Source organism: Ammospiza nelsoni, chromosome 7 (assembly GCF_027579445.1).
Source record: "Ammospiza nelsoni isolate bAmmNel1 chromosome 7, bAmmNel1.pri, whole genome shotgun sequence".
Classification (NCBI taxonomy): Eukaryota; Metazoa; Chordata; class Aves; order Passeriformes; family Passerellidae; genus Ammospiza; species Ammospiza nelsoni.
The window spans coordinates 20,308,563-20,335,400 of NC_080639.1; the positions used below are offsets into that span (position 1 = coordinate 20,308,563).

Sequence of the window (26,838 nt, forward strand, 5' to 3'; positions counted from 1 at the left end):
AATGCTTTAGAAGAAAACTATTTGCAAGGTAAACTGAGACACAACTATATTTTAAATTACTTTACTCTGTACATTTTTCTAGTGTTAAGAGCCATACACGCAGAGAAAGTTATAAAGGACAATGTTTAATATCAGTCAAATGAAATACAAAACATTTTCACTATGACCCCAAATTAAAATTTTTAGTACAGTGTTCTTTTAATCTAGTTCAGTTCCTTCATCTTACTTTTCACACAGCTCTACCAGCAGCTGTGCCAGCACAACAGAAGGGATGGCACAGGGTGGGAACAGTAGCCAGGGGAGGGGGAGGCAGGAAAGAAGGGGTTAGAATTGGATAAATTAACCTTGCTGCTAAATAAGTAGGTCCATTATTGACATCAATACATACAAGTACTGTTGCTCTCCTTTACTGCAATTGCTTATAGAAATACAGCTAAATGTGACAGTGTAACCTGCAAACCCAGGTCTAAACAGTGAACTAAAGTAGCTAGCTAACATGATATTTTTAATATATTACATGAACACACATAAACAAAGTTAACTGGAAGAGCTTATCAGCAGGAAAATACTCTTACCAGTAATAGTCAATAGAATGAGTGAGGTTTAGCTTTGTGCAAAAGACACATCTCTTGTAGGAGGAGATGGAGAGCTGAGAAAACTGTCATCTTCAGGGGTAGATTCAACAGCTGACAATGATTCATAATATTCATCCTCTCCATCCAGCACTTTGATTTGGCTTGAAAATAAACAAACAACACTCCTTAAGTTAAACACTGTCAATATCTTCAGAAATAAAAACTACTCTGTGGATGTAAAAAGGCAAAGCCCTACTATAAAAATGGAAAAAAAAAAGATGGGATGATTTGATGAGAAAGACACAGCTTTTATACATATTCCAACTGCTATTATATTTTATATTCTGAATGGTTCTGAGGATCAGGGAAATACAATATCATCTTACAGTTTGGGAGTATAGAATGATAAAACATCTACTTGCACCAAATGGGCATTTAATTTAAGCAATGTGGATTTTTGTCTGTGTATGTTCCACAAGTAGGATATGATTTTGGTATCATATTTCAGATGATGGTTTGCTATGAATATGAGCCAAGGACTACAGCATCAAATTTTGGGAAAAGCCCTACTGACAGCAAGGGGCTTTCATTTTTCTGTGATGTATGATGAGCACTGCAGTCTGATGTTAGTGTTCTTATTCCCAGAATACAAACTTTTTTAAACTAGGGGAGGGAGAGAAAATAAACTAAATCTTGCAAAATCTTGCAAAAATTAGGACTTTGAGCTTGACTCAAAGACATCTTGTTCATACAGTTACAATCAGAAGATTAATAAAAACCAAAGGAAAAAACCACAGAAACACAGAAACACAGTTCTGGTAAATTTTTGGACTAAATGTGTCTGTAAGTATCCATCAGTTCTCTCTGATCCACGTGATCAGGCAAGTGAATATTTTGGCAATTGTAGAGGAGCCAGCCTAGTTTATTCTATCTATACCAGGAGGTAACTGCTCATGTAGCAATGAGAACTGACTGAGTTAACAGAGAAGCAGCAACTCCCTTTTGTGCAGTGGCCTCTGCCAGCCCCTCACATGTGCTCCCCAGGAAGACAAGAGGCCAGTGTGAGTGTGCTGCTGTGGGGCTGGCAGGGCTTCTGGCACTGCTCTAGGTCACAGCCCTTCAGTTCCAACACCCTTCAGCTGGCACCTTCCACTTGTGGGAAACACACTTCAAAATATGAACAATGCTATTTTTTTGGTAATAACATCACACAGAGAGAGCTGGGGAGCATGTTTTGTAAGAATCAGATCTAGTGTCTGCAGACAGCAGTACATGCAACTTTTACATTTGCCTCTGCAGAAAATGTCCAATGTCAATGCACAGAAATATGTTAATTGTTTATTTTTAGAAACCTCTCTAGAAAGTTTTGCATATTCTGTAATATCACAAAGGACTTCTTCTGTTTACAGTTGCTTAGAACTAAGAAGATAGATATTTACCCAAGTTTTCTTGGCTTCCTCTTGCTCCCTTGATATTCTAGAGTTCCCTGTGGAGAGGGCCAAGAACATACAGTCAAAGCAAAGCAGCAAGTCGTTAATTTTTAATTCAAAGTGATTTTGTGTTGAATGCAAGCAGATGCTGATAATATCAGAAGTCACAGCATAATTTTTTTGATCAAAGGGCTCAAGTGAGCCTGATGAAGCATGCATCTTGCTCGTCTTTGATAAACCACATCAATTATTCACCGTGAAGGCAGACATCCTGACATGAAAGCAACAGATAAAGAGCATAAGCACATGTTCAAGACGAGAGCAGAAGAACGTGGGGGTGGGGCTGGAGGGGCTGAAACAGGTATTAATAACAGAATTATTAACTGGAAACAAAGCCAGTAAAACAGCTTTATTGCCACTTTGAACTCACATTTAACTGGTTATAGTACATGTTATCCTCAGGGCTATTCAGCATTTTGGGCTGCTGACATCGTCGACGAGGTGTTCTCAGCTTCTGTTCAAGACAGTTTTCTGAACCTAGAGTAAGATAACACAATTTAGTTTTAAGCTGTGCCAGGTGCTGTGAACGTCTTAGCACATTTTAGTCTGTAAACAGTCTTTTCTTCTGTCCTATTTGGTCCTGGATTTATTAGCAAGTCTGTTCTATTCAAAGTAAGCAAACAGAAACTTGGGAATCTTTGTTTTCTCTTTTGAAACTTAGCTCAAGTGCAAGTTTTGATGCAGAACTTAATTTTCACTTTTTACCGCTTTTTATTCTTCCGTATATCTATATCACACAGCTCCTTATTCCTTTCACACTTTTTCTTAATATCTTCTGTTATCTAAGCAGGAAATGAGGTATATTGTGACTAGCTAGGAACATATCATTCAGCAGCAACAAAATAGTTTTTCTACAGTAGACAGTAATAAAGTCTCTTGATTGATGAGACCTGGTCTATTATCATCATTTCCTTTATATAAAAAGGCTACCTTCTTGACATGGCTCTCTGTTTAATCAGATTAAATGAATCAGTTTGGAATTATACTTTCTTCATATAATTTGTGATGTGCTGTAAAGTAACAGTTGCTTAAAGTCATCTGGAAAGCAGAATTTAAAAATGAAGTATTTCAGAAGGGTTTCTGAAGAGAACTAATAGCTTGCTAAGTTTTGGGTTTTTTTTAGTGGTTGTTTTGTTTTGTTTTTTTGGAGGGGGTGTGGTTTATTTATTTTTTTTAACTTTTTTTTTTTTTTTAGAATTCTAGATAAAAGACATTATGGTGTGCTATATTCTATTTTACCAGGTATTTTCCATGGTACATACTTTGGATTACAGGGTAACTATTTTCATTAAGTTAGTAAGTTACTACAAGATATTGCGGAGTAAAGAAAGGTGATTTACTTTTCAGATTATTATCCCCATGCATTTGACTTTTCTCATATCTCCCTGTTAAAAATTATTTTAGTGACAGTATGAATAAAAACAGTTTGGCAGCACTGAAGGAAAAATATACAACTTATACATTTGCATTCCATACCACAAAAGGAACCTGCTCCTATACAAAAGATCAGCACAAAGATCAAGTAGCATGAATTCCTTTAAATACTTCAAAACTGAGGTTAATATGGCTTTTTCAGATGCAGGGCTCTAATCTCACAAATCTATTGACAAAATCTGGCCTTAAGGAGCAAGCAACATTACAGAGGTTTATTATGTACTCAGGCTTATAGTCTGTACCTGCAATCTGAACGAGGTAGAGGAGATGTTTGAACTTTGGCCTTTTCAGCCAAAGGACTGACTGTTCTTAGACATTTTCTCTCTTTCACTTTCTTCTGCTCAACAATATAATTTAAAAAATGTTCATTTCCTCTCAGTGTGTAACTGCAATGTCTGCGTGGGAGAGGAGCATTTGTTCCATTCCATCACAGCACCTGGGAGGGATGGTGGCTTAAATGACCACCAGAGCTGGGTCTAAAATTCAAACTCAATTTTATAGAGAAAGAGTGTATTTATCCACTAATACAAAAAAAACCTTCAAAATAATACACTCATGCTGCTTGCTAATTTAATACCTAATGCTTCAGTACTTTATACTTTCAAAGTTAAGTGAACCTTTATTTTTTTGCTAAATAGATTGTGATGGCTGAGCCAGAACCTTTGCTATTTGCCTATATTGTATACAAACAGACAAGGCAGAAACTGAGGAAACTGGGTACCCAAATAATATCTGGTTTTTTGAAAGTTTTTTTCCACTATGATTCAGATAGGATATAAATGCAATTTTTTTCTCTCTGAAGTCTGAAAATGTTGCAGAAGACCTGTCATAACTACATTCTAGCCTCTCTCTGCTTTGAAAGTTACTCAAACTGATCTTAGAGCTTCCTCCTTCCGGACAGCAGGGTCTGCAATTTTTGCAAGCAATATTTTCAGTCACAAAGCTAGTTGAGTTTTTTTCTTACAGCAATATAGTTTTTGAATACCTCTCTATGAATTTTTTTATTCTAGAAAGAGGCTGGTATGAACTCAGGTACTCACTGTTCTGCATAATTTCACACACCTCTCTGCAGCTTGTCAGAAGTAAAAACACAGCACAAAAATATTTAGAAATTTTTAAACATTAAAATAATGTGATGGAGTAGTTTTCTTTTTCCTTTCCCCTAAGTGCTCTTGAGGCCTTTGCATGTTTCCTTTTTCAAAGCACACATATATATAGGCTGGTTTTTTAATGTCTTTCATTCATTAGGATTCTGAGTCACTAATATTTTGCTCTACCTTTTTATCCTGACACATAATTATTTCTGTGTATCCTACGGGTGGTCTGCAGCTTGTGTTCTCCAAAGGAAATACCCTTTCAGTGGGCCCATTTGTCTTAGTTGCACACTACATGAACAGTACAAAATCTGGTAACATTTATCATAAACTACCATAGCTGGAGAAAATGGTATTAACATGTGCTCAACACTCAGCAGCTGAATAGGCATTTTAAATGCTGTTCTAAAATATTTTGCTTTGATGACAAACTTAAAGCCACCAATAAGAAAAAAGTCACTTGTAATTTGATAGAAATATTAGCAGCACCACCATCATCAACAAGGTATTGTCTATACTGCACAGAAATTGTGCCATGTCCCTCTGGCATGTCCAGGCTCCTTAGTTTGCTACAAATTTAAAAACCAGATGAGAGGGTGAGCACATGCACTTTCTTCAGGTTGTCCTTTAGCACCATTTTTTAAGAAAGAGATCTGACCCCCTTTTGTTTGGAAGAAAAACTTCTCTTGAATCTCTGAGCACAGAAATTCCTTAGGTTACAATTTCTTATTTGTTAAATCACTTACTGCAGTGCGGAAATAACTGAGAGCAGGCAAATGCTTTCTGCCAAGTGCACTATGTCAGCTGATCTAAGTGCAGGGTAGCTGAGACTCTGGGCATCCTCATCTCACTTGGGCTCAGAGAGCTGACACCTGGCTGAGCAGGCTCATGGATGCTTCCCTAAAGACACCACAAAACTGATGTGCCTTACATGGAAGGGAAATAGAAACTGGCTACTGGATCAATCTGTTGGAGTAGAAGGTAAAGAAAGTAAAGCAGCTGATGGTGTTTCTGTTTAGTCCTCTATTACCACTGTTGGTTAACCTTTTAATTTCTTTGATACATAAGAGCCCAAGCCAAAAAAAAAAACAGGACTTGCAGAGCTCAGACAGATTAAAAAGAGATATTTGTTCAAGTAAATGTGAAGTCAAACATTCAAGATACATTTTTATAAACTGGGAATTACATAGTTGGAAAGCAGTGTCTCCAGGAGAGACTTGGGAGCTACAGATATTCAGCTGAATATGAAATGGACTGGGTGCAAAGAAAGGAAGACTACTCAACAGAAACAGAAAAACAGTTTTATTGTTGTGTACAGAATTATTTTAAGGGGAATGCAATAAAGAGCAGAATGTTTTGAGAACAGGAACAATTTGAACTCTGAAAAATCTGCCACATGGCGAGAAATACAAGATTGTTTTATTTCATTCTTTTCAAAGGAAGGTGAAGAGGTGATTTGAAGCAAAAGTGCAAACCCCTATATAGAAGGTGGATGGGTTTTCAAATTCAAAAACAAAAGTCTAGACTAACTAATGGTCAGAAGCACGATAAAATTTTAGACCAGAACTACAGCACATACTGAAAGCAATCAACTAGTTGAAAAAATATTTAGCAGTATGATGGAAACTCAGGTTCAGACTATAAACTTTTAGAAAGGCATGTTTTGACTTAAGCAAAAACTATTGAAGATGTGATAGAGATCACATCTATTTTAACAAAAATTAATTTCTCAAATGTGATTTTTATCAGAAGGCTCAGTCTGCAGAAGATTTGTATTCATCTTTTAAATTCTGGGATTAGTTTCTGAATTTCCACATGATTCTTCTTTGTTTTCTTAAGAAAAAAAATGGAATGGAAATACTTTTCTTCAGGTAGCCATCATATCCATTATACTGACATTTTAATGATATGTTAGTTTGGAGATGATTAGCACATTTATTTTATCTTATTTAGAAGAGTTTTCTGTTTAAAAACCCATCCTTTCCATAAGCTGCAAAGGACTCTTTCAGAAAAACACAAACTGCCAAGCAGTAAGATTTAACAAAAGACTTCAAACTGCTCTTTAACACTGACACATGGACTTCTTCATCTAGGATTTGGGCCCTGACCAATACTTTCAAAACAGTAGTGGCAAAAATGTATTTTTCTAATGACTTCCCATGGAGCAGTTGACTTCACTTGATATTCAGTGAAGATCTCATCTTAGGTGTCTTTACTGTCCTGTTTATCTTAGTATTGAAAGCATGAGTACCAAGCAGTCAGAAGAACAGAACCATCAGATTTTGCTTGCTGAAATGAAGTAAGGGTCTCCATAAACTCCTAATGACTAAACTCTTGCTTCAAAAACCTCTTGGTGCTGATAATCTTGCCAAACATTGCTAATTTTTCCTATATGGAGAATTCTGCACAGAAATGGTGAGGAAGCAGCTTAACTGCATTTGGAATTTGAAAAATAAACTTAGGTGAATCAGATTGTTTTAAGGGTGGTGCAGCACACCTAGGGCTCTAAACACTGTTTGCCATCTCACTTTTTTTTCAAGGAATGCACACGAGAGGTGTCAGTGTCAGTGCCCTGAAGAGGCTTTGCTGCCAATTCCCTTGATGAAGGGACTTCATCCTCCACAACACATATTGAGGAGTAGAGCTGAGTACACTCATTTTCCTTCTGAAGCCATTTACCCAGGCAAGTTTGGGAGGGGTTACTCTTACCTCCTTTTCTGCTACAGGTGAACACAAACCTGGTAATCACAGGAAGGGTAGTTTTTCCCTAATTACTCAAACAAGGAGATTTAGAGTATGAGAAGGGGCAGTTTGTCAAAGGAAATGTAATGGGGCCATTTAAGGAATCATATATATGATTAACAGAGTAAGCAAATAAAGTAGAGAAATCACTATGACAAGAAAAATAGTAAGCATGTAGCTGATTTCCAATCTATAATATCAGATGAAACATGAAAGTGCAACCCTTAATTATAAGCAAATATTAGCACAGACTCATGGGATCTCATCATAACATCTCAAGGTCTACATTCATGAAAATTTAAGCAATGTTTAAAATCATGTTAATTTGTTCTTTGTTTGTTTCTTTTCCTGCCAGTCTAATTTATTCCAAAAGACTTTGGTTCTCAAGCCTGGATATATTGATCATGCCTATGTAAAGCATTGTTATAGCCTGGGGAGAAGACTTTTGTGAAAAAACTTGTCTTTGTTCTCCTTTGATAATTTATATGTATTTTGATGTTTTCAAGTTTCCAGTTTTGAATCATTTTTCAAGGCAGCAAGTTAACTTCACTTTTCCTCTTGAAGTCTTAGGCAAATGCAGAAATGACCTCACAGACAATGATAATATACATCCTCCTCCTGGACTGGATGCTAGTGGATAATTATGTGCAGCATGCTGACTTCAAGGAACAGCTACATTTCTTGTGTGCTATGCAAGTCTGTTCAAGGAGAGAACTCAAGGGGCTAATGATTCTGGTCCCACTCATATCAGTGTTAAATGGGACTGACTGAACATCACTTATGCAGTAAAAACTGCTGCAAATTAACTAGACTTCATAATTTTCATTATTTCAGCTTTGTTTTTAAAAAGTGATTTACAAAGGGCACACAATGCTATTTGGCTATGAGTGTTCATACAAATGTATTTTCCTTCTTTTCCATTGCCATGATTCTCCACCATCTGCACAAATGTTTATCATACCTTCAGTGTAAAACAGAAGTAAAATGAAAAATGTGCCTGGGCAGCAGAGTGAATACTCAAACAGTTAGTCTTCACTGAGCTCCTGCTGTGTCTGCCTGCCATACTCAATCCTGCTAGTGCAGAACTATCCTGCATATCCCTGTACTAAGCTGCAGTCAGTGTGACTTTAGTATGAGCACACATTAAAAGATACCTGGTTCACATCACAGGGCATTTGGACATTGCCTGTTAATGCTACCAACTATAAAAGTATCAGAAACAAGGACAGGATAACAGGTCTAATAGGCTTCACTAAACATATACTGTAGAGTAATCTGTAGCTTCATTCAGAAATAATGAAGTTACCGTGTCTATGTGACATACTATAAATTCAATTATATTATGGTAGTTCTGCAAAAATGCTGGAGGCTGATAGAAAATAAACACACTGTCTCTCTAAGATCTTTATCTCAGTCCAGTAAAAGCACACCAAGAGACAACAATGCAGGGTAGGTGAGAATAAAGAGCAAGACTCTTTGGTGACTTCAGTAATAAGGTATGTCTTCATTATGTTTTTTTCCCTTTTGAAGTTAGTAAGAGGGAAAAGAGAAAACTATAGGAAAAAGAAGAAAGACAAAAAAATAAAGGATTAAGTAAGGTACTGAGAAACTGAGGAAAATAAGAACAGGGAATAAAAACCATTAATGTGCAGCAGTAGAACCTATGTTCTGGCATCAGAGGATTAAATTAATCTAGTAACATCAGGAGCCTGGAGGCATATTGACATAATACTATTAACAACTGTAATTCTCTCCAGAATATTTCATGCTTACCTACACCAGTAGCTTCAGATGTCTGCAAATGTTCAATAAGGCCATCTATTCTATTGATATAATGAGATCAAGTATGATGGGAACCATTCCTGCCACCAAATTTCCTTGGTCCCTTCCTGTACATAAGAGTGTCCAGGAATATTTATAGGAGCTGGCACACTTCATGCTGCTAGTGACAAGCAAGCATGGAAAGAGCAATAAATCAGATGTGCTTTGAGGAGTTACAAGACCTCAGCCCTTGCTAGCTCACAAAGTATCTTACTGAATCTTCACATAAGTGTTGCTAATGGAAAGGATGCTAACTGCTTTAAAAAATATATATATTGATGCTTTGAAAGAATGATTAATCCTTAGCAACTCCAGTGGACTTAAAGTTCTTACCTGGATTCATTACATAAAAATAACATATTAGATTTAATAATTTTCAGTGTCAAGTGCTTTGTAGTCTATAGCTCAAATGTAGTTACCCAATTCACTGAACACACAGAATCTGAAGGAGTAAAAAATCCTATAGAAAGATATAAAATAAAACAAAACCAAGCTTCACTATCACCTTGGATCCCCCACACAATTGTGGTGAGCTAGAAATCTGTTTATTCAGATGGAGTGTGCTCATAGTGCCAAGAGCCATAGACTGCTAGGGAAATTAGTGTAGCCCCTTTGATGTCATGTGCATCCCAGAATCTGTAACACACTGCTGAATCTGTGAGCATATCCTTTTGTTTATAACCCTAAACAGAACCATTTGAATACACACGCTGAAAGAACTTGTAACAGAAGCAATGCATTTTCTCCCACCCAGTGATTCATTACGTACAGCTTCATTTTGGATACTGCACTTATGTGCAAAGCCATATGCTTTAGATTATAAAGCACACTAAGCAAATCATAAGTTTTTCAAGATGGTATGTAAAGGCTGGTTTTGCATCTGTTTGTTGCCAACGACCCAGATGATACTGTAATTAGAACAACAAATATTTTATGTGAAATCAATCATTTAGCTGTCTCTGAACCCTGAGACAATGGCTCTTAGATATACTTTGTTGGAAACAAGATCCATAAATAGTTAGAATCTTGGCTTTTGCTGTTTTTTTCCTTTCCAGCACAGTTCTGATCCTTCAGTATTTGTCAGTTCTTTCAGTTTCTATTGTGAGTGATTTGACTGTAGAGGGAAAAAGGCAGAGATTAAACACAGCATACCAAAGGACTCAACTTTCAGTGACTAACACGGGTAGGATTCAAACCTGTCAGCAAACAGCACGCTTCTACAAGTGTGGTCCTGAAGATGTCTTCCTAGATGTTGAATATACAGAAGCCCTTATAAGCCCTGCACATAATAGCATCTAATAGCAGGTTCCAGAGGTGTGGCAATTAGTCAAAGTCCAAGAGATTTACACAAATACAACTAACTTCAGGGAAAAATAATTCATGCTAAACCATCTAAATGGCAGAAACTACTTCTGGACAATGCAGAAGACTTAACTGATTGCTATTTTTCTTTCCCTCTCAAACTTGACCCAAGGTGGTTGTGGAAGTTTTTGGTTAATTCATAAAATCATAGAATGGCCTGGGTTGGAAGGAACATTAAAGATTATCTAGTTTCAACCCCCCTAATGTGGGCAGGGACATCTTCCATTACACCAGGTCACTCAGAGCTCCATCCAGCCTGGCCTAGAATACTTCCACAGATGAGACATCTACAAATTCTCTGGGCAACCTATTCCAGTGCCTCACCAGCCTCAGAATAAAGAATTTTTCCCTAATATCTAACCCAAACCTATTCTCCTTCAGTTTGAAACTATTTCCTTTGTCCTGACACTACATTTCCTCGTGAAAAGTTCCTCTCTATCTTTCTTGTGAGACCCCTTTTTAGGTACAGAAGACTGCAATTAGGTAATTCCAAAAACAGCTTTTCTCCAGGCTGAACAACCCCAATTGTTCCATCCTTTCTTTACTGGAGTGGTGCTCTACCCCTATAGTCAACTTGGCAGCCCTCCTCTGAACTTGGACCAAATATTGATGCCTTTCCTGTGCTAAGAAACCCAGAGCTGGATGCAGCATTCCAGGAGGGGTCTCACAAGAGCAGAGCAGAGGCGCAGACTCACCTCCCATGATCTGCTGGCCATGCTGCTGAGAGTGCATCCCACAATGCAGTTGGCTGGTGATCTTTTCAGAAGACATGGTTACTGATGAAAACCAGGTCATCTGGGTATGCTGGAATTACTACATATCATGGCCTATTTCCTAGTTCTAGAAGACCTGGTTAATACAATAGCCACCAGATGATAAAAAATATCTCATATTTTTGTGTTGGCTAAGTGATGTCTCTCTCACCATTTGAGCAATGCCATATGATCACTACAAGTTAATGAAGAACTTCACAGCAGAAAAGCCTACAGAGAGCAATTAAATATGAAGAGATCACTTGCAGATCAAGATATCCCTGAGCCACAAACCATGTTTGGCTGGAGAGTGTTCTGGGCAAATATCTTTGCTTGCCCTACTTCTATACTGTACCCTAAGCTTTCCCTCTTGGTTACTGTGAAAAAGAGAAAATTAGGATAAATAGACTTGGATGGGACTAGAAATGTTCTTTTTTATGGGCGGTGGATTTTTCTGTTTCTTGATATGTGTGTGTGTGTGTGTGTGTGTGTGCGTGTGTGTGTGTGTGTAAGGTGGCTAATGATCAGGAAAGAGATCAACTTAAAATAAATACATTCAAGCAGAACAAATCCCTAAGAGGCACCTGAAATGGAGGCTGAGGTAACTTTTCTCAAGGACAATATCAGAATCTTCACTGTAAAGATATTTCAAGATCAACTGTTTATGGCAGGAAGGTTGTATTACACTTGCCTCTTTGCTAGCAGTGCACCAGATCAGCCTGAGTTTCTGAAGCTGAAATTCTGTGCGAAGATCAAGACAAAGGAAAGTCAGTAATTCTTCAGTTTTCTGCACATGCCCAATTTTCCCTTCTCCATGAGTTTTTATCTGAGGTACTAGTCCTGAAGTAGAAACACTCACCCTAGGGACACCTACACAGGCACTGTGCACTCAGAGGTTTGCCATGAACCTTGTCTCTTCAGCATTATGCCATGGCTGGCACTCAGACTGTTGATGCAGTTTATTTATTCAGTGAAGTTAAAGAAAAGAGGATTAGAAAAAATCTCAAGTGAATATTTTGTCCTTCCCTGTCTTCCAAAGTAAAACCATGCACCATGTTGGAGGTATGAGAAATTTTCAAAATTGCTCAGAAACAAAAGCTTTCAAAAAATTTCTTACAAATACAAACAATGAAGCAACTCATGATACTTCTGCACAATTAGATGCCAGCTATTTCTTCAAAAAAGAATTAGGATGATTATTTAGTCAATATGATTAAATAAATAGCTTTGGCAACTTTAAAATACAAATCCTAAATAACATGACAGTATCATCAATTTTAGAGATAGTCTCCAAAACACATTTGGAGCTACTAATACACAAGTTTTCAAACTGCAGATTGTGGATCTTAAGAGCTGCATCTCATGTGCTAATATGCTACAGAAAACTCACTGGACGCTTGGCACTGGTTCATCTTGTGGATGCTAAGAAAAGGAAAGCATATGGGGATAAAGATGAAACAAACATGAAAAGTAAACAGTGAGATTAACTTTCAAAAATAGTCAAAACATTCAGTGCATTAAAGAAGAGTAACAAATTACAAATACCTTCCTAGCACTACTTCGCTACAGAGCCAACTGCTGCATTGCCAAAAAGCATCGTACAATGCAGAGCACAGTGTGGGGAGTCAGTGTGTGCGATCAAAAGTAGGGCAGGAGGCAATCTGTAAGTTCACACTCTATTAAGATGTGGTTCATAATGGTCTGTGTTTCAGAGTTGCTGTTGTAGCATATAGCCTGGATACATGTAAAGGTAATCCCTCACCTTCTTCCAAACTGTAATAATAGCATTTTTATCCCATGCCCTCAGAGATTAAGCCACTTGATTGACTTTGAATTCCGGACACACAGGAAATTTGTATTAATTTAGCATAATGATGAGGCGCAATAAAGGCTCTGTGGAACCACAACAGCATGGTCTCTAAGGTTTTGTTCGTTACAGAAACACAATTTGCATATCTAAAGGCTTGAAACCATGGGTCCATATTGATACAACTAGTATCTCAAATTTGAGTGTAGCAGATTCAGCATATATTTCAAAGAATAAATGGTAGAAGCCCAAGATAAAACTCTCAGTAGATTTCTTCATTAAGAAAGGTCTTTTTCTGAATTCAAGGTAGTTGGCAGCAGTAACTTTTAAAGGGGGTATGAAAGCAAGCTTGACTGAAGTTTGTAAAAATACCACTAGTTAGATATTTGCTTCCTGGTGTTGCTACAGTACTTTGGTCTGACATTCGTAAATACTGGAATTAAAGGAGGTACCTTGGCTAGATAAAGGAAACTAATGCTGCTGACCTAAGTTCTACAGCAATCCTTTTCTTTGAACTAGAACTACAGATTGCTGTAGATTCTTTTTAGAGTTGTTACGTGCTACTGGGACACTCAATTAGTGATAGTTCAGAGGTAATCTACAGATAAAACTCAGGCCACTAAATTCTGAAAGAATATTTTGAAAGAAAAACTGAAGAAGCATAAGCAAACTATTCAGTCAATGACAGATTTTTAAAAATAAGCAGGAGTAGAAAAAACCTTCAGGCTTCAAAGATGTCTGTTAACTTGTGAAAGAGCATCTAGGTTTGGGGTTTTATTAACTACTTCCAAATCCAAATCACAACCTTTTATTGACAACTCACACTATGAACCTAGTGGAAGCATGCTAGATACATATAAAAATAAGGGCTCATCATTTTCAGTGGTGCAGTTCCTTATCTTTCATCCTGAAGTAGTAGATGGAGCATCCAGTAATACCAAAGTAAATTCAGAAAATGTAGAAGAGATATTTAAAGAAGAGTGAGGGAGGTCTGCAAAGAATTCCAACCCTGGGATCTCAGTAATGATATAGCAAATTTAAGCTATGTATTCCATAGTACTTAGCAACATTACCTGTAGTAAGAGTTTGGGGAGTGCAAAGCACACAGAATATGTGTAATTTTCACCCGATCTTTCCTAAATGCTTCCACAGAAAATTTTGGTGAAGATTTCAGCTCATGGGGGCAGAGGAAGATGTACATATATGTGCACATATACAAATAAAGTTAGTTGACCTGCTGGTATTATAGTGACCTGCTTATGTGACAGTGTGTTGTTTTGTTCTTGACAGGGCACAGCTTGCATTAATATATCAGCTCACTGTATTATATTCCCCTCTGAACACAATCTTTGTTCTTGAGTGTACTTTTTAAAAATGCTAAATGCTATGGAATTAGTTAGATTCTTTATTTCTCTCATAAATATGTGACTAATTCAAGTGACTTTGATGACATTTTATTCCTCAGAACATGATGAACACTTTTTTAGAAAAATGAGCATCAATTTCAAGGTTCAAACTGAGGCATTGGAAAGACTGATTTTTAAACCATTACAGCTTACCTCTTCTAGAAAATCAGGCTCTTCCACGGTGTGTTACTGCAGGTACACAGAATTTCTTGTCACTCCAGAAAATACAGGTTAAGTGATTTCTGGAATTTTTTTGTGGAGTTGATTTGGATATTTTTTTACCTCCTAATTACTACAGATATCTGATTTTTTCTCAACCCCTTTCTTACAAGTCTATATTAGATTCTTGGCTGCTATTGAATAGCATATCCCTGTAGAACAGCTTGTGATATAACACCAAAATCTGTTTGTGTCCTGATTCTGTACTTGGGTCTATGGGCATTGCAGAGTATGCAAAGTTTGAGAATTAACACTTTATTAACTACTGTGCACTAATTCCTTGTGTGAATGACCTACAAAGGACCCCACAGAATTACAACATGAACAAACTGGTGCAAGTGTACCTATTGCCACAGAATGCCACTTCTGATTTCTCTCTTTTGGACAGCCAGGAAGTATGGCCATATTAACATAACTCTCTTCCATAACATATCCTCCTCCTCAGTAGGACTAATTAGCTTAGGCACGGCACTGCACTCATCCAGCTATTCTGCCTCGGGCTCTGATTCACATCTAGCCTGAACAGCTTTGCAAAGCACTGGCATGCCTTGAGTTGCTACATCATAAATTAATATCAGCCTTGCACTTTACCAACTTTCCCATGGAGACAAAACCCAAAAATCAGCTTTACCTGTGAACACAGTCATCAAAGTCTCATGCTGAAGTAATGCCATAATAATAAAGACAATATCCTGGCCCCAGCAGGAAGGCTCATATCCTGAAAACACTACCATAGGTGCACACCTTCCCTACTGGAACCAGTTCCTCTGAAGCCAGTCCCAACATTAGGCATATGAATACAAGGGAAAATTGGAAAGTATCAGAAAAACACCTTGATATTAACATGGCTTAGAGAAATAAGATTAACATGAAAATGTGCAACAGAATTTTAAGTCCAATCTTTAGAAAGGATTGGCTTAATTATTCCAATTATTAAAGAGCACTGTGAAGTAAAAGGCAATGGGAAGGAGAAATATGCATTTCTCCTCACTTGTAGAAGATACAGTACATTTTTAAGTTCATCACTCAGTCTATCTGCACAATACTCAAATTAACTCCTGAAGCAGTTATAAGTCAGAGATAACTGAGAGCCATATACTTTCTAACAACCCACAATAATTGTGGGTAATTTCTAACAACCCACAATAAGAGTACTTAAGGCTAAGCTTTGATGAAAAATTCTTATGCTAGGTTCTTCAATAAAATAAATGTAAGAATAACTTGTTCTTTCATGAAGAGTATGAATCCATGTGTAGCTGCTCATCGCTGTCTAAATTAAATGAATATGAAACTGTTGGGTGGGCAAAAGCAAATAGAAGATAATTAGCAAAATTTATGTTTTCAAATAATGTACAAACCACATAAATTACTTCAAAGAGACACATAAAACTATGAGTTTTGGAAAAAAAAATTATAACAGAAAAAAAGGAAAGAAACATAACTTGTAGATACTAAGTTACAATTCATTGTTTGTTTTCAAAGGTAGAGCAGCAGAAAACTGTCTCCCTCTTGTAATACATTTCATTTTTGATTACGTCATTTTACATTATTAGTAACTTTAAAATGCAGACACAAAAATAAGAGGTTCCAAAGATATTTTTTTCTACTCTGAAGATGGAAATTAATAGAAGAAAACTACCTATAACACCACATACAGGAAAACAAGATTTTCATTTTTTGCTGCAAACACTGATTCATGCCAGCAGTATACTGTTGCCTTCTGGTATAAGGCAAGGTGACCTGGTTCTGAGGAACAGCACGGCGACCCACTCTCCAGGGTCGCTTGGGCCAATGAGCACGCACACACCAATGTGGTGGACGGTCCAAAGGCGTTTATTAACTCCTCTCGTGGGGTTTTATAGTCTAAGGGGGTCTCTGCGTCAGAGGGGGTCTGCCTCTACTATCTATGGTTAGTAAGGAGTGGAAAGTTACCAGGGGTGGAAAGTTACTGGGTGTGGAATGGAAAGTTACTGGCTCTACTGTTAGGGGGGCTACTTTCTAGGGTACTCTCTTATCTCAGGGGAACAGGGGGTCCTGCCTCTCCGTTACATCGCGTAATCTTCCGAACGCCTGTCCCTATCTACCACAGTACACAGGAAGTCAATGTGTTATCCCACTGCATAATGATGGACCATGTGAGGTCTTATGAGATGGCAGCCATATTCCTTAAAATATGTTCATTTTAGGATTTATCCCTTTTTCTTACTCTCAACCAATAATGCATGTTTTTCCAAAGCAAATTACTGTTCTTTCACGGGTTTCTTAGCATTGTTCACAATATTATTTATACCTAAACCATAAATCCCTATTTTTATTTGTAAAATGCATAGGAGAGGTTAACTATATTTATTATACTTTCTTTGCATTCTGCAATTCAGTCTCTGCTACTAGGGCTTGATCTGGAAAGTTTGTGCAGAGATACAAAATGTATTAGGGAGCTGTTTTGGCAAATGAAGTCTCAGCTTTACATGTTTTGTGTATTTATTTTTCAGAGAGTTGCTAGGTTTCAACAAAATCCCTTGCAGAGTAGGATGTGGGCAGGCTGGCTACACAGCTGCTGTGTGGCCTGTGAGGAGGAGGTGCCTGTCCCATCTGACAGTGCCAGCACAGGGCCAATGTTTCATTACATTGTCCTTCTCTCTCTTTCCTCCAAGGCTGCAGCCAGCCAGGACTGGGATAACTGTTTGAACACACACAGAACGGCAGGGATGAATTTCCCAGTTACCTCTGCTGAAGTATTAAATTCAGATGTCTGATGATGACATTCTAAACATTATCATTACTTATTTCACTGCAGCTCAATGCACAGAGAGGAAGAGAGGGCAATTCCTACTATGAAGAGGCCCCCGATACATTGCTCCTCTTTTACAAGAAACAGCAGTAGCTTGTGCCACTGTTCAAGAAAGACTTGAATGGCCAAACAGTAGCTGGGAGCCTGGGCTCACCAAAAGAAGGTGAGCTCATCAGACTTCAGTGAAACACCAAGGTAAGAGAGGGTCCAAGGTGACCATGGAGCTGAGAGAGCACAGCTGATTATTACCTTTCCTAGTTTTGTTTCTGGAATGAAAATATTCAGAAGCAAATATTTCATGTCCTATCATTTATCACACCACTACAGAGGCAACAAAGTTTGTCCTTCATGTAGAAACAAAAGGACAAAACCAAAAATCTTGCCTGCAATTGTGTTTTTCTCATAATTTTAAAGAATTTATGGCAAACCTGTGAATAAGAGGTACTCTGCTGCTGCCAAAGTGTAACTACAATGGCACCCAAATATTTCTAACATCTAATAAAAACAGAACTTTGCAATTTAACTTAGAACATCAGAAAAATGTGCTTATTGTCCACACTCACTGAAGGGAAAAAGTCAATGACATCACAAAAACTGACTATGTTTTGGATACTACCTTTTTTTTTTTTTATGGTTTCAAAAGATAGCATTTGAAGATGAGAAACTATTGAAGTAGCACACAAAGTCAATAAAATGATCTCACTACACTTGCCAATGTGCATAAGGAGTTTTATCTTTAAAAATAGCCTAGTATTTAGTTGTGTAAGTTCCAAATGGCATTTAATGGATGAAAATGCCTGAAGATTTCTGAAAGGTGTTCCTACATTTTGGCTGTTAGCATTCTGCAGCAGAAAAATTTAAATCTTCTTTCAATTCTGGGTACTCAAGATCACAGTCCTCCTTACTTCTAAAGAGGAGGAACTTCCACCTCTGTGGAGGGGAAGCATCCCAACAGAAACCATCAAGCACAGCCATTGATGGGCCCTATTCAGGAAGTGCCACAACCAGACAACTGTAGAGTGTCTAACCTGAGTTACAAGTTAAAGAGACTTCTTTTTTATCAATTTGTTCCCTCACTAACACTGAAATTTTAGGGCAACAAACTTTTTTTTGTGAATTCAGGTCATATTAACTAATAGTTTCAGCTGAAATAACATGAAAAAATTTCAGAGATGTTGAAAGAATTCATTCTGGCATCTCAAAAAAACAAAACATTTTGATTTTGCCACAAGGGGACTCCTTTCCCAAAACAGAGGAGGTAGTGCTGCCACCCCTGATATCCAAAAGCTCAGTGATTAGGCCATGTTCTTAGATTGTAAAAGATGTAGCTTCAAGCACCTCCTTAAAGTGATTTGGTACAGGGATCTGAACCCAAACATCATGCTTCTCAGGAGAGCAGCCTAACTGCTGGGTTAGAAAATATTCTTAGTTAAGTTTCTCTCAGCCTCATTTGTTGAAAGTGTCCCATTTTACATAAAGTAGTTAAATATTTATTCAAACAGAGATTGAAAGCCAGGTGCTGGCCCCTTTTTCTCTGCCTGCTCAAATTACCAGGATCTCAAGTCATTCACATGCTCTCTGTTTCTGTGGCCTACTTACTACTTAATATACATTGCACTGATGGGAGAAAGGGGAGAAAGAGCAAATGCTTTCTTCTCTGAACTTCTGTATTGGCCTTGGGCATAGCCCAGACCAGTGAGAACATGGGTTAGTGAAAGTTTTGAGCTTTCCCTTTGGAAGGACAGTAGTATGGAAAGTAAGAAGTGATCACTTTCTAATGCATAGAGTAGATAAAAAATAAAGTAGCGTAATGACAAGAAATAGTATTACTTAAAGGAGAAAGAAGTGAGACATCTGCATCTATTTGTATCCACTGTTTATCCCTATTGGCACAATTAATAAAAGCTATGCATAAATCACACAAAGTTCATTAAATCCACTGGCTCAGGCTGCTGACTAATTGGTAAATACACACTCGACAAAAATGTAAAATGTATGCCAACTCCACATTGTACCATATTGTAAAGCTGTTTTCTAGTTAAGAAGTCTCCGCTTCTCTGTGGCTTTTCCAACAGAGCTTGATTTTCACAGTTATTGATCTTAAGGAAACAATAATGCCCAAACAGTGCCAAAAGGCCTTAGAATAGGAAAACAAAAAGCAACTATCAAGTTTACAGAGACCAAGAAGTTTACTATCCTCTGCCTACGGCAATTTTCTAACCCACCCATGAATTTAAGGTCTGCTGATGCCTGCTCTGTACAATTCAACAGACCATTTAAGTCACTTCAACTCTTTCATGAATGTGACCTTCAGCACTTGCTTCTGCAATGTTGCCCTCATGTAGTCCAACATGAAGCAATCACCGCCCAGCAAAACTTTGCATCTTTTAAATCTATAAATTCTGACAAATTAAAGGTCTGGGAACTATGCAGGCCTGTGCAGACAGGCAACCAAACACTACCAGAATTAGACACAAACAAAAACAAATTACAAAGAACATGACAAATATGAGAGTGCCTGAGGCTGGAGAATGTCACAGAAGACCATCTCCATTCATTTGGACAGGATGAAGAATTTGTGCACTTCAGGACATTCTCCTTTTCAGAAGAGGCCAGCATCCAGCCAGTCACAGATTTTTATAGATAGGGAGCACACAAAAGGCTTTAATATTTACAGTACCTGTGCAAAAATCCATGGAGAGCTTTAAATGAAAGGTCTTTTGCTACCACCACAGAAGACTCTGTGGACAGCCTTCCTGACATCAAACAAACCCAGATGTAGAGAGACCTTGGGAACTAGCCCAGTGCTTTGTCTGGGTCTGACCTCAAGTTTTCTGTATTTACATTTTTTCCAAAACATGATTTAGAACAGATGTCACTGGACACCAGAGCTCTTCTCCAAGGCTGGAGTAGAACATAACAGGAAAAGAGGGAGATAAAGACCAGCTCAATTTACATTACATGAGAATATTGATCTGCATAGCAAAGAGAAGGAAGAATCTATACATCTCCAATTTTAGTTTAATTAGACTCATGATCAAACATCACTGCTGGTTTCCCTCTATTAAGGGTCAAGCAAAAGGCTTGGTTTGATTTTGAACAGACTTATAAACAAGTGGAATATTTTGGTTTAGGACCATCTCTGCTTGTATTCTCTGTTTCTGCCATTGACTTTGGCAGTGCCTGAACAACATATTAAAAGCACTGGCCTCAAACCACACTTATGGAGGGCATGTTTGAGACAAAGGATGAAATAATGTTGAAAAACAATATTATGAAACTGATACAGATTTAGTAGTGGCTAAACGAAAGAAATGGGAATATGAAGCCCCCTTCTCTAGACAATGTGTGGTGAAATAATCTGTTTGCAATGGAGGGAAAAAGCTCAGAAAGAAACATTTGGAAACAATACAAATGACATATGGTCCCATATGCTGAATCTATAATGCTTCCTAATTCTTTCAGGGTAAAATTTACCCTTCTCCTGAACAAATTCCAAGTAATTGAGATTTGCTTGAGATGAATGTAAGAAGGACTAGAATCTTCCCTCCATACACAGACAAGAGAAGACTATGAAGCAACTTCACAGCAGTTGCCATTTTACCCATGGCTTGAAGCAGCATCAATAATATTTTTTGAGCCTTTTCTAGGTAATTACAATTGCTGATGCATAGGCTCATTGTCATCTCTTCTCCTTGGCTGAGTCTGCTCAGGGCATGCTTTCTCTGCAGTGTGCTCCATGTGCTCAGCTTTCTGAATCATACTAGGACAGCAGCATAGCTGGAATTGCTTTAAAAGTTTTAACTATAGCAAGCTGCATGTTGGTGCTGATAAGGCATTCTCAGGGCAATTATGCTCTGAGCATTTTTTGGTGATGCCTTTACAGCCCTTAGGTTTTTGAGATACAGGATTTCTACTCATAACTCCTGGTCCTACATTGTTCACCATTCCCTGGATGAGGGAGTGAGAGAGGAAAAAGCCTACAAAATCAGGCAACAGGTTTTATATTTTTAGCAAATGGATTTTGTAAGTGTGCTGAACACAACTGGTTAAACATCTATCCAGCAATGAAAGCAGCTCATCTCTAAATGCTCTGAATTAAATTGCAATATAATTATTATTGGAATTTTGTCATATGTTGGGTGGCTGCACTACTCAGGATTGAGCAGGCAACTGCCTCGGTGAACAAATTCCTACTGGGGGTAGTTGGGCAGTCACAGTTCTGTTGACTCCTCACAGCTCGGGAAAGCCAAGCTGCCTAGAGCTAAGGTACCCACTTGCAGCTCTCATTGCTGACCCATATGGGTGTAACTTCACACTGCAATATCTCTGTTTGCACACAAAAGGAAAACTTTTCTCACAACTCTTACTCTTAACAAGAATCTTTGGGTTGTTCCAAACTTCAGATGCCCCAAAGATGGAATATATTGCTATTTGCCTGGTCATTAAAGTGAAGCTCAATGCCTATTTTAAAGGTCATTTAAGCTGTTTATTAAATTGATTCATTTTTGCCATCTCTAGTCTGCTTCAGAGGCTAGTAATTAGCTGTATTCATTGAACTATTTTGTTTGTATACAAATAGTTTTGGAACCATATGTTATTAAATATTATGCATTAGTTATTCTTGTTTATACTCCTTTAAAATTTGTGTTAAGTACCATGCCATCCCCAGCCTGCTAGGAAAAGAAATCTTTGCCTTTTGCTTTTGTGTTTAACCCAATTGTGGTGGTAGGAACAGGAATTACCTGTGAACATTGGAGGGAGTAACACTGCAGCAACTGGCATTTCCAGTGAAAAATGACATGATATGATGCCTATGTTTTTCAGTTCAGATGAAGTCCATCAACAGAGAGGAGTATTCAAAAGGTATATTCATGAGTGGTATAAAAATATAAAAAATTGTAACAGATATCAAATGATCAATCAAGTCACTAAAAAAACTTCATTTAGCTGATATTCTGCTGTGAAATGAGAATAAAGTCAGAAAAGCCTTTGTCCCTGATTTTGTTGGTCAAGAGAACTAGGCAGTATGCTGAAATAAAATAAAAATTTTTCATTTAATTTTCCTTTAACTATGATTAAATAAAGTACAGGCTTATTATATCCTGCATTCCTCAAAGATACCTTTGTTCCTCATAAGTGAAAGCTTGCATTAAGGGAAGTTTCTAGAGAATCATAGCCTGGTTAGGGTGGAAGTGACCTTGAAGACTGAGTTCCAACCCCTATGCCATGGGCATGGACATTTTCTGCTACACAAAGCTGCTCAAAGCCCCATCCAACCTGGCCTTGATCACTTCCAGGGATGGGGCATCCATAGCTTCTCTGGGCATGCTGTCATTCTTAAGCATTACATCCCCCACAAACCAATAAACCTAAACATACACAGAGGCATCTTGCAGTGCCTAGGCACAAGAATGAGGAGGCTGAAGAAATTGCAGGCTGCTTCTCTGAGCTGCTCTGTAAACTGGCAGCATCTAACACCCAGGAAAGACCTCCTCCAGCATCAGACACCAGCTACAATATCCTCTCCATCTAGCAAGATAGCGCCTGAACCTCAGGAACACTTCAATATTCAAAACCTCTTTTATGCTCAGAGATTCATGAAAAATGTCTCAGACTATGCTTTGCACAGATTGACTTCTACAAATGATCAGTAATACTCATATCACACACATAGCTACCAGTTAGTGGTCAGAGTCTTCTGGAAGCCTTTTATCCCAAAGGCAGAAAAATCCACACATGTCTGTACTGAGAATCCAGGTTTCAATAAAATGATAGTGTGTCCTGCAAAAGATCTGGCCAAGCATGGAAGAAATGGCTGTGCCAAGTACAGTTTGAATGAGTTTTTGTTCTTGAGTATTACCTGAGTTGACTGAGATGCTCCTTTGCTACCTTAGTGACCCAGCTCAATAGTGCTGTGCCAATGACGCTGATCCACAGCAAACACTAGAGCCTAGCATTCTGACCTGTAAACACGAGGTGTTACACAACCCAGGCTCACAGAAGGAACTTCTACTACACAGAGGCGTTGGGGGACTGTCCTTGTCTTGCAATTAGATTGGAAAGCACAGCCCAAAGGCAACACAGGCACCTTCCTTAGGAAGTAGTGTGTGCTCTAGGATTAGCATATTTTCAATCCAGATCTACTCATTTGGGCTCATCTCCAAGTAGAAGTCCACCAGAATCTATTATTTTTTTTTTCCTGGAAGACAGACTAAAGCTATCGTAAATACAGAGGAGGATATGATGAGGATAAGGGCTTCAGATTTCTGAGCTGCCCCCTGAAAGAAGCAGAGATCTTTTAAATCCATAGGCAGGGATTAGGAAGTACTTGCTCCTCTAGCTGAAGGACAGGGCTAAGAATTATCCAGACAAAAACTAAAGAAGTCAAGGAAGGATGTAAAGAAAGCATTTAGGTTCAGAACCACAATAAACTCCAAGAATAAACTTCTGCCTAATAAATTTCTAGAGGTCACCAAGCTAACCTTAAGGCTGATCCAAGATGAGTTTTATTATCTGATAGATACAGAGCCAACAGTACATTCTAAATATATCCACAGGTACTACACTATAGGAATGAAAAACCTTCCTTTTTCAGGAAATCATCCTGTCTTGAAGGGAAAAGATGATTATCCATCTTCCAATCACCATCATTTACTGTTCCCTAGCTCTCAAAAGGGCAATGAAGGCATGGCTACTAGAACCCATTTCAAAATCTAAACCAAGATGGGGCTGAGGAAGGAATGGTGTGGGGAGGGAAGAAAATACCTATCTGTATATTTATTTCCAAAATTACTCATTGTGCCACTTGCTTACTTCTCTTTGGTTCTTGTCTCTGCTTGTAAAATTGCTTACCTGTTTATTTGGTGTCTACAATACCTCTGTCAGAATGTGAATTGGCATTGGCAATGTGTCAGCCTGTGCCAGTGACAAGTGATACTGGTCATTCTCCCCCCACTGTAATGCTTACATTATTTTTTTTTAAATGTGAACTTGACACAATCTGCATTACCCATCACTAATATTCAGAAAGTCATCTCTCTTCTTTAATATTTGGAAATACTTAAAGAGTTTCAGGAAAATATTTTCATGGAATGTTTGAAGTAAAAAATGCTCCAAGGCAGATAGATTTTTTTCGGTTAACATTTCAAAATTGCTTCAAGACTGAATGAACCATGTGATGATACACTGCTATGTTTTAATTTTCCAGCTGGAAAACGAAAATGTATTCAATATTTAAAAGGCCTTTTACAAAATACACATGAAGTATTAAAAACTATTCCTATTCTGCAGGAAAGTGAACAGAAAAAACCCCACACCTGGGATACAAAGCCCTGTAGCCACTCAGCAGTCCACAAAACAACTTCAGTGAGCTTAACCACATCCTTCCTTCCCAGGGAGACCGTGACTCAGAAGGCACAGAGCCAATGCACTCTTGCCAGATATCTGAAATTATAACTGAGGGAAAAAAGCATTAACTTACCCAGGACAAAGCTCAGCTTCTTCTAGATGTACCCAGGCTGGTACCTTTGCGAAATGACCCTTAGACTGGCTGCAAAGAAGGGGCACAGTGTGCAATTACTGCATCTACCTAATATTTCCTGGAAGAGGACAAGAAGCAGATGCATATCCCCACTTATGATCTGTCAGATTGGCTAAACTGGCTTTACATACATGCAGCTGGGAATGTTTTACAGCACTCTCCTTCACATCCTTTCTCTAGCTGACTGCATTTTTCCTTCAACATCAAATTGCCTCTTGGAATAAGAGGACAGCTCCTGGACAATTTTGCTCCATGCATGCATGGAATAACTGATCCATGCTTGATGTGTGGCTGTACCATTTTCTTTAGAATGGTGTAGCACTTTCAAAGTGGATGGAAGGTTGCAGAAGAATTGTGATTTGCTGATCCGCTGCCTAAACAACTTTGCCCTGACCACTCTGATCTGGCTGAAGGGAACACAGTAGCAACACTGGAGGTTTATGCAATCTGCAGAGTGTCTTATTGTCTTCTACAGTAGAGTCACTGCCACCTCTAAGCAGTAAACAGTCTACTGATCATAGCTCATTTTCTCAAATGAACTGTGGAGGGCAAGATTTACTCTATAGTGATTTATAACTACTTGCTGTAGTTATATAGAAAAACATAGGAACCACAGACCGACAGGAAAGAATTAGAGTTTGAGTAATACACAAGACTAAGCAAGATTTAACATTCTAGACTTTTCTCTCCACTCTGGCAGGCTCAGCTGTGTCTAGACAGCTTTGGTGTACACATATTCTTCAAGGGGCAAATGAAGAAAAATCACTCTAGTTATTCACTCTAAGTTTTTTTTCAGGCTGCTACAGCAAATGATAAATTTATTCTTTCATTTACAAGACTCTGCAGTACCAGCAAAACTTGTTATAAGCTCTCCCTGTTTATTTTTCTCATATTTCAAAGGAAACTTTTCACTGCAAGCCAACTCCTCTGTTAAAAGTATACCCTATCTTTTAATATTTATAACGAAGGCTTAACAGAGATCTGAAGGTCCACAGTCTTAGAAATAATGAAGCTCTAAATGTATCTCTGTGATACATACATGTCTAGCTATGGCTGATTTGTGTGTGTGGAGTGTTAGGGTGGCACTGCACTAAAGCTTCTAACTCCAGTACAACCAGTGCCAGTTTTTGTGAGTACTTGTTACTCTGCCAGGAACACACATCCCAAGGTACTTTCACCTACAAATTCCGTAACAGTGAAGGACAGAAGTTTAGTCTAGCCCAAAGACACAGAAAACTTATGGCTCATCTTGACTACTCCTGTCTAAGGTTTTCTTTGAAGGAGATGACAACATTTTCTTCACCCCCTGCTACAATCCACACTCAAGACTTGACCAAAATCCAACAGGATTCCCATGAATCAGCTATTTTAGAGCCTAGACATGTACACTTAGGCATTAGAAAACACTGGTATTTCAGCTTCTTGGACAATGAAAGGGAATTTCCATATTAAAAGCTGGTAGTAAAGCTGATGGCAGTTTTCAGTTTTAGAACCACATGAGATACTTCGAAAAAAAGGGGTACTCCAGTGACACTGAGAAGTACTATGCAAACAGAATATAGCCCAGCGTATGAACCCAGTCTCAGTTACAATCTGGCCTTGAAAAAAATTCTTAATTTCTTTAAGAACCAGATCTTAACTTTGCAATGACTTCTTTTTCATCTGCATGCAAGATTTTAAAAATAGGACTGGTGTTTCCTTTAATTAGTATTTGATACAGTATTAATATTCCTATTTATCTTTTACATGCCATATGGATTAAATTCTCATTACTTTTGATCTTAATACTTTTAAAATATGTA

At 38.0% G+C, this 26,838-nt stretch overlaps 1 protein-coding gene across 1 annotated transcript in view; it reads right to left on the reverse strand.

Moving 5' to 3' along the window:
- Positions 1-354: 354 nt before the first annotated feature.
- MYO3B (myosin IIIB) overlaps positions 355-26,838 on the reverse strand; it is a 193,368-nt gene continuing 166,884 nt past the window's right edge. The window contains exons 36-38 of the mRNA XM_059475789.1: positions 2,436-2,542; positions 2,015-2,061; positions 355-736 (exon numbers count right to left, since the gene is read on the reverse strand). Coding sequence (XP_059331772.1) covers positions 604-736; positions 2,015-2,061; positions 2,436-2,542 — 287 coding nt within the window. The 3' untranslated portion in view covers positions 355-603. The remainder of the gene's footprint in view (positions 737-2,014; positions 2,062-2,435; positions 2,543-26,838) is intronic.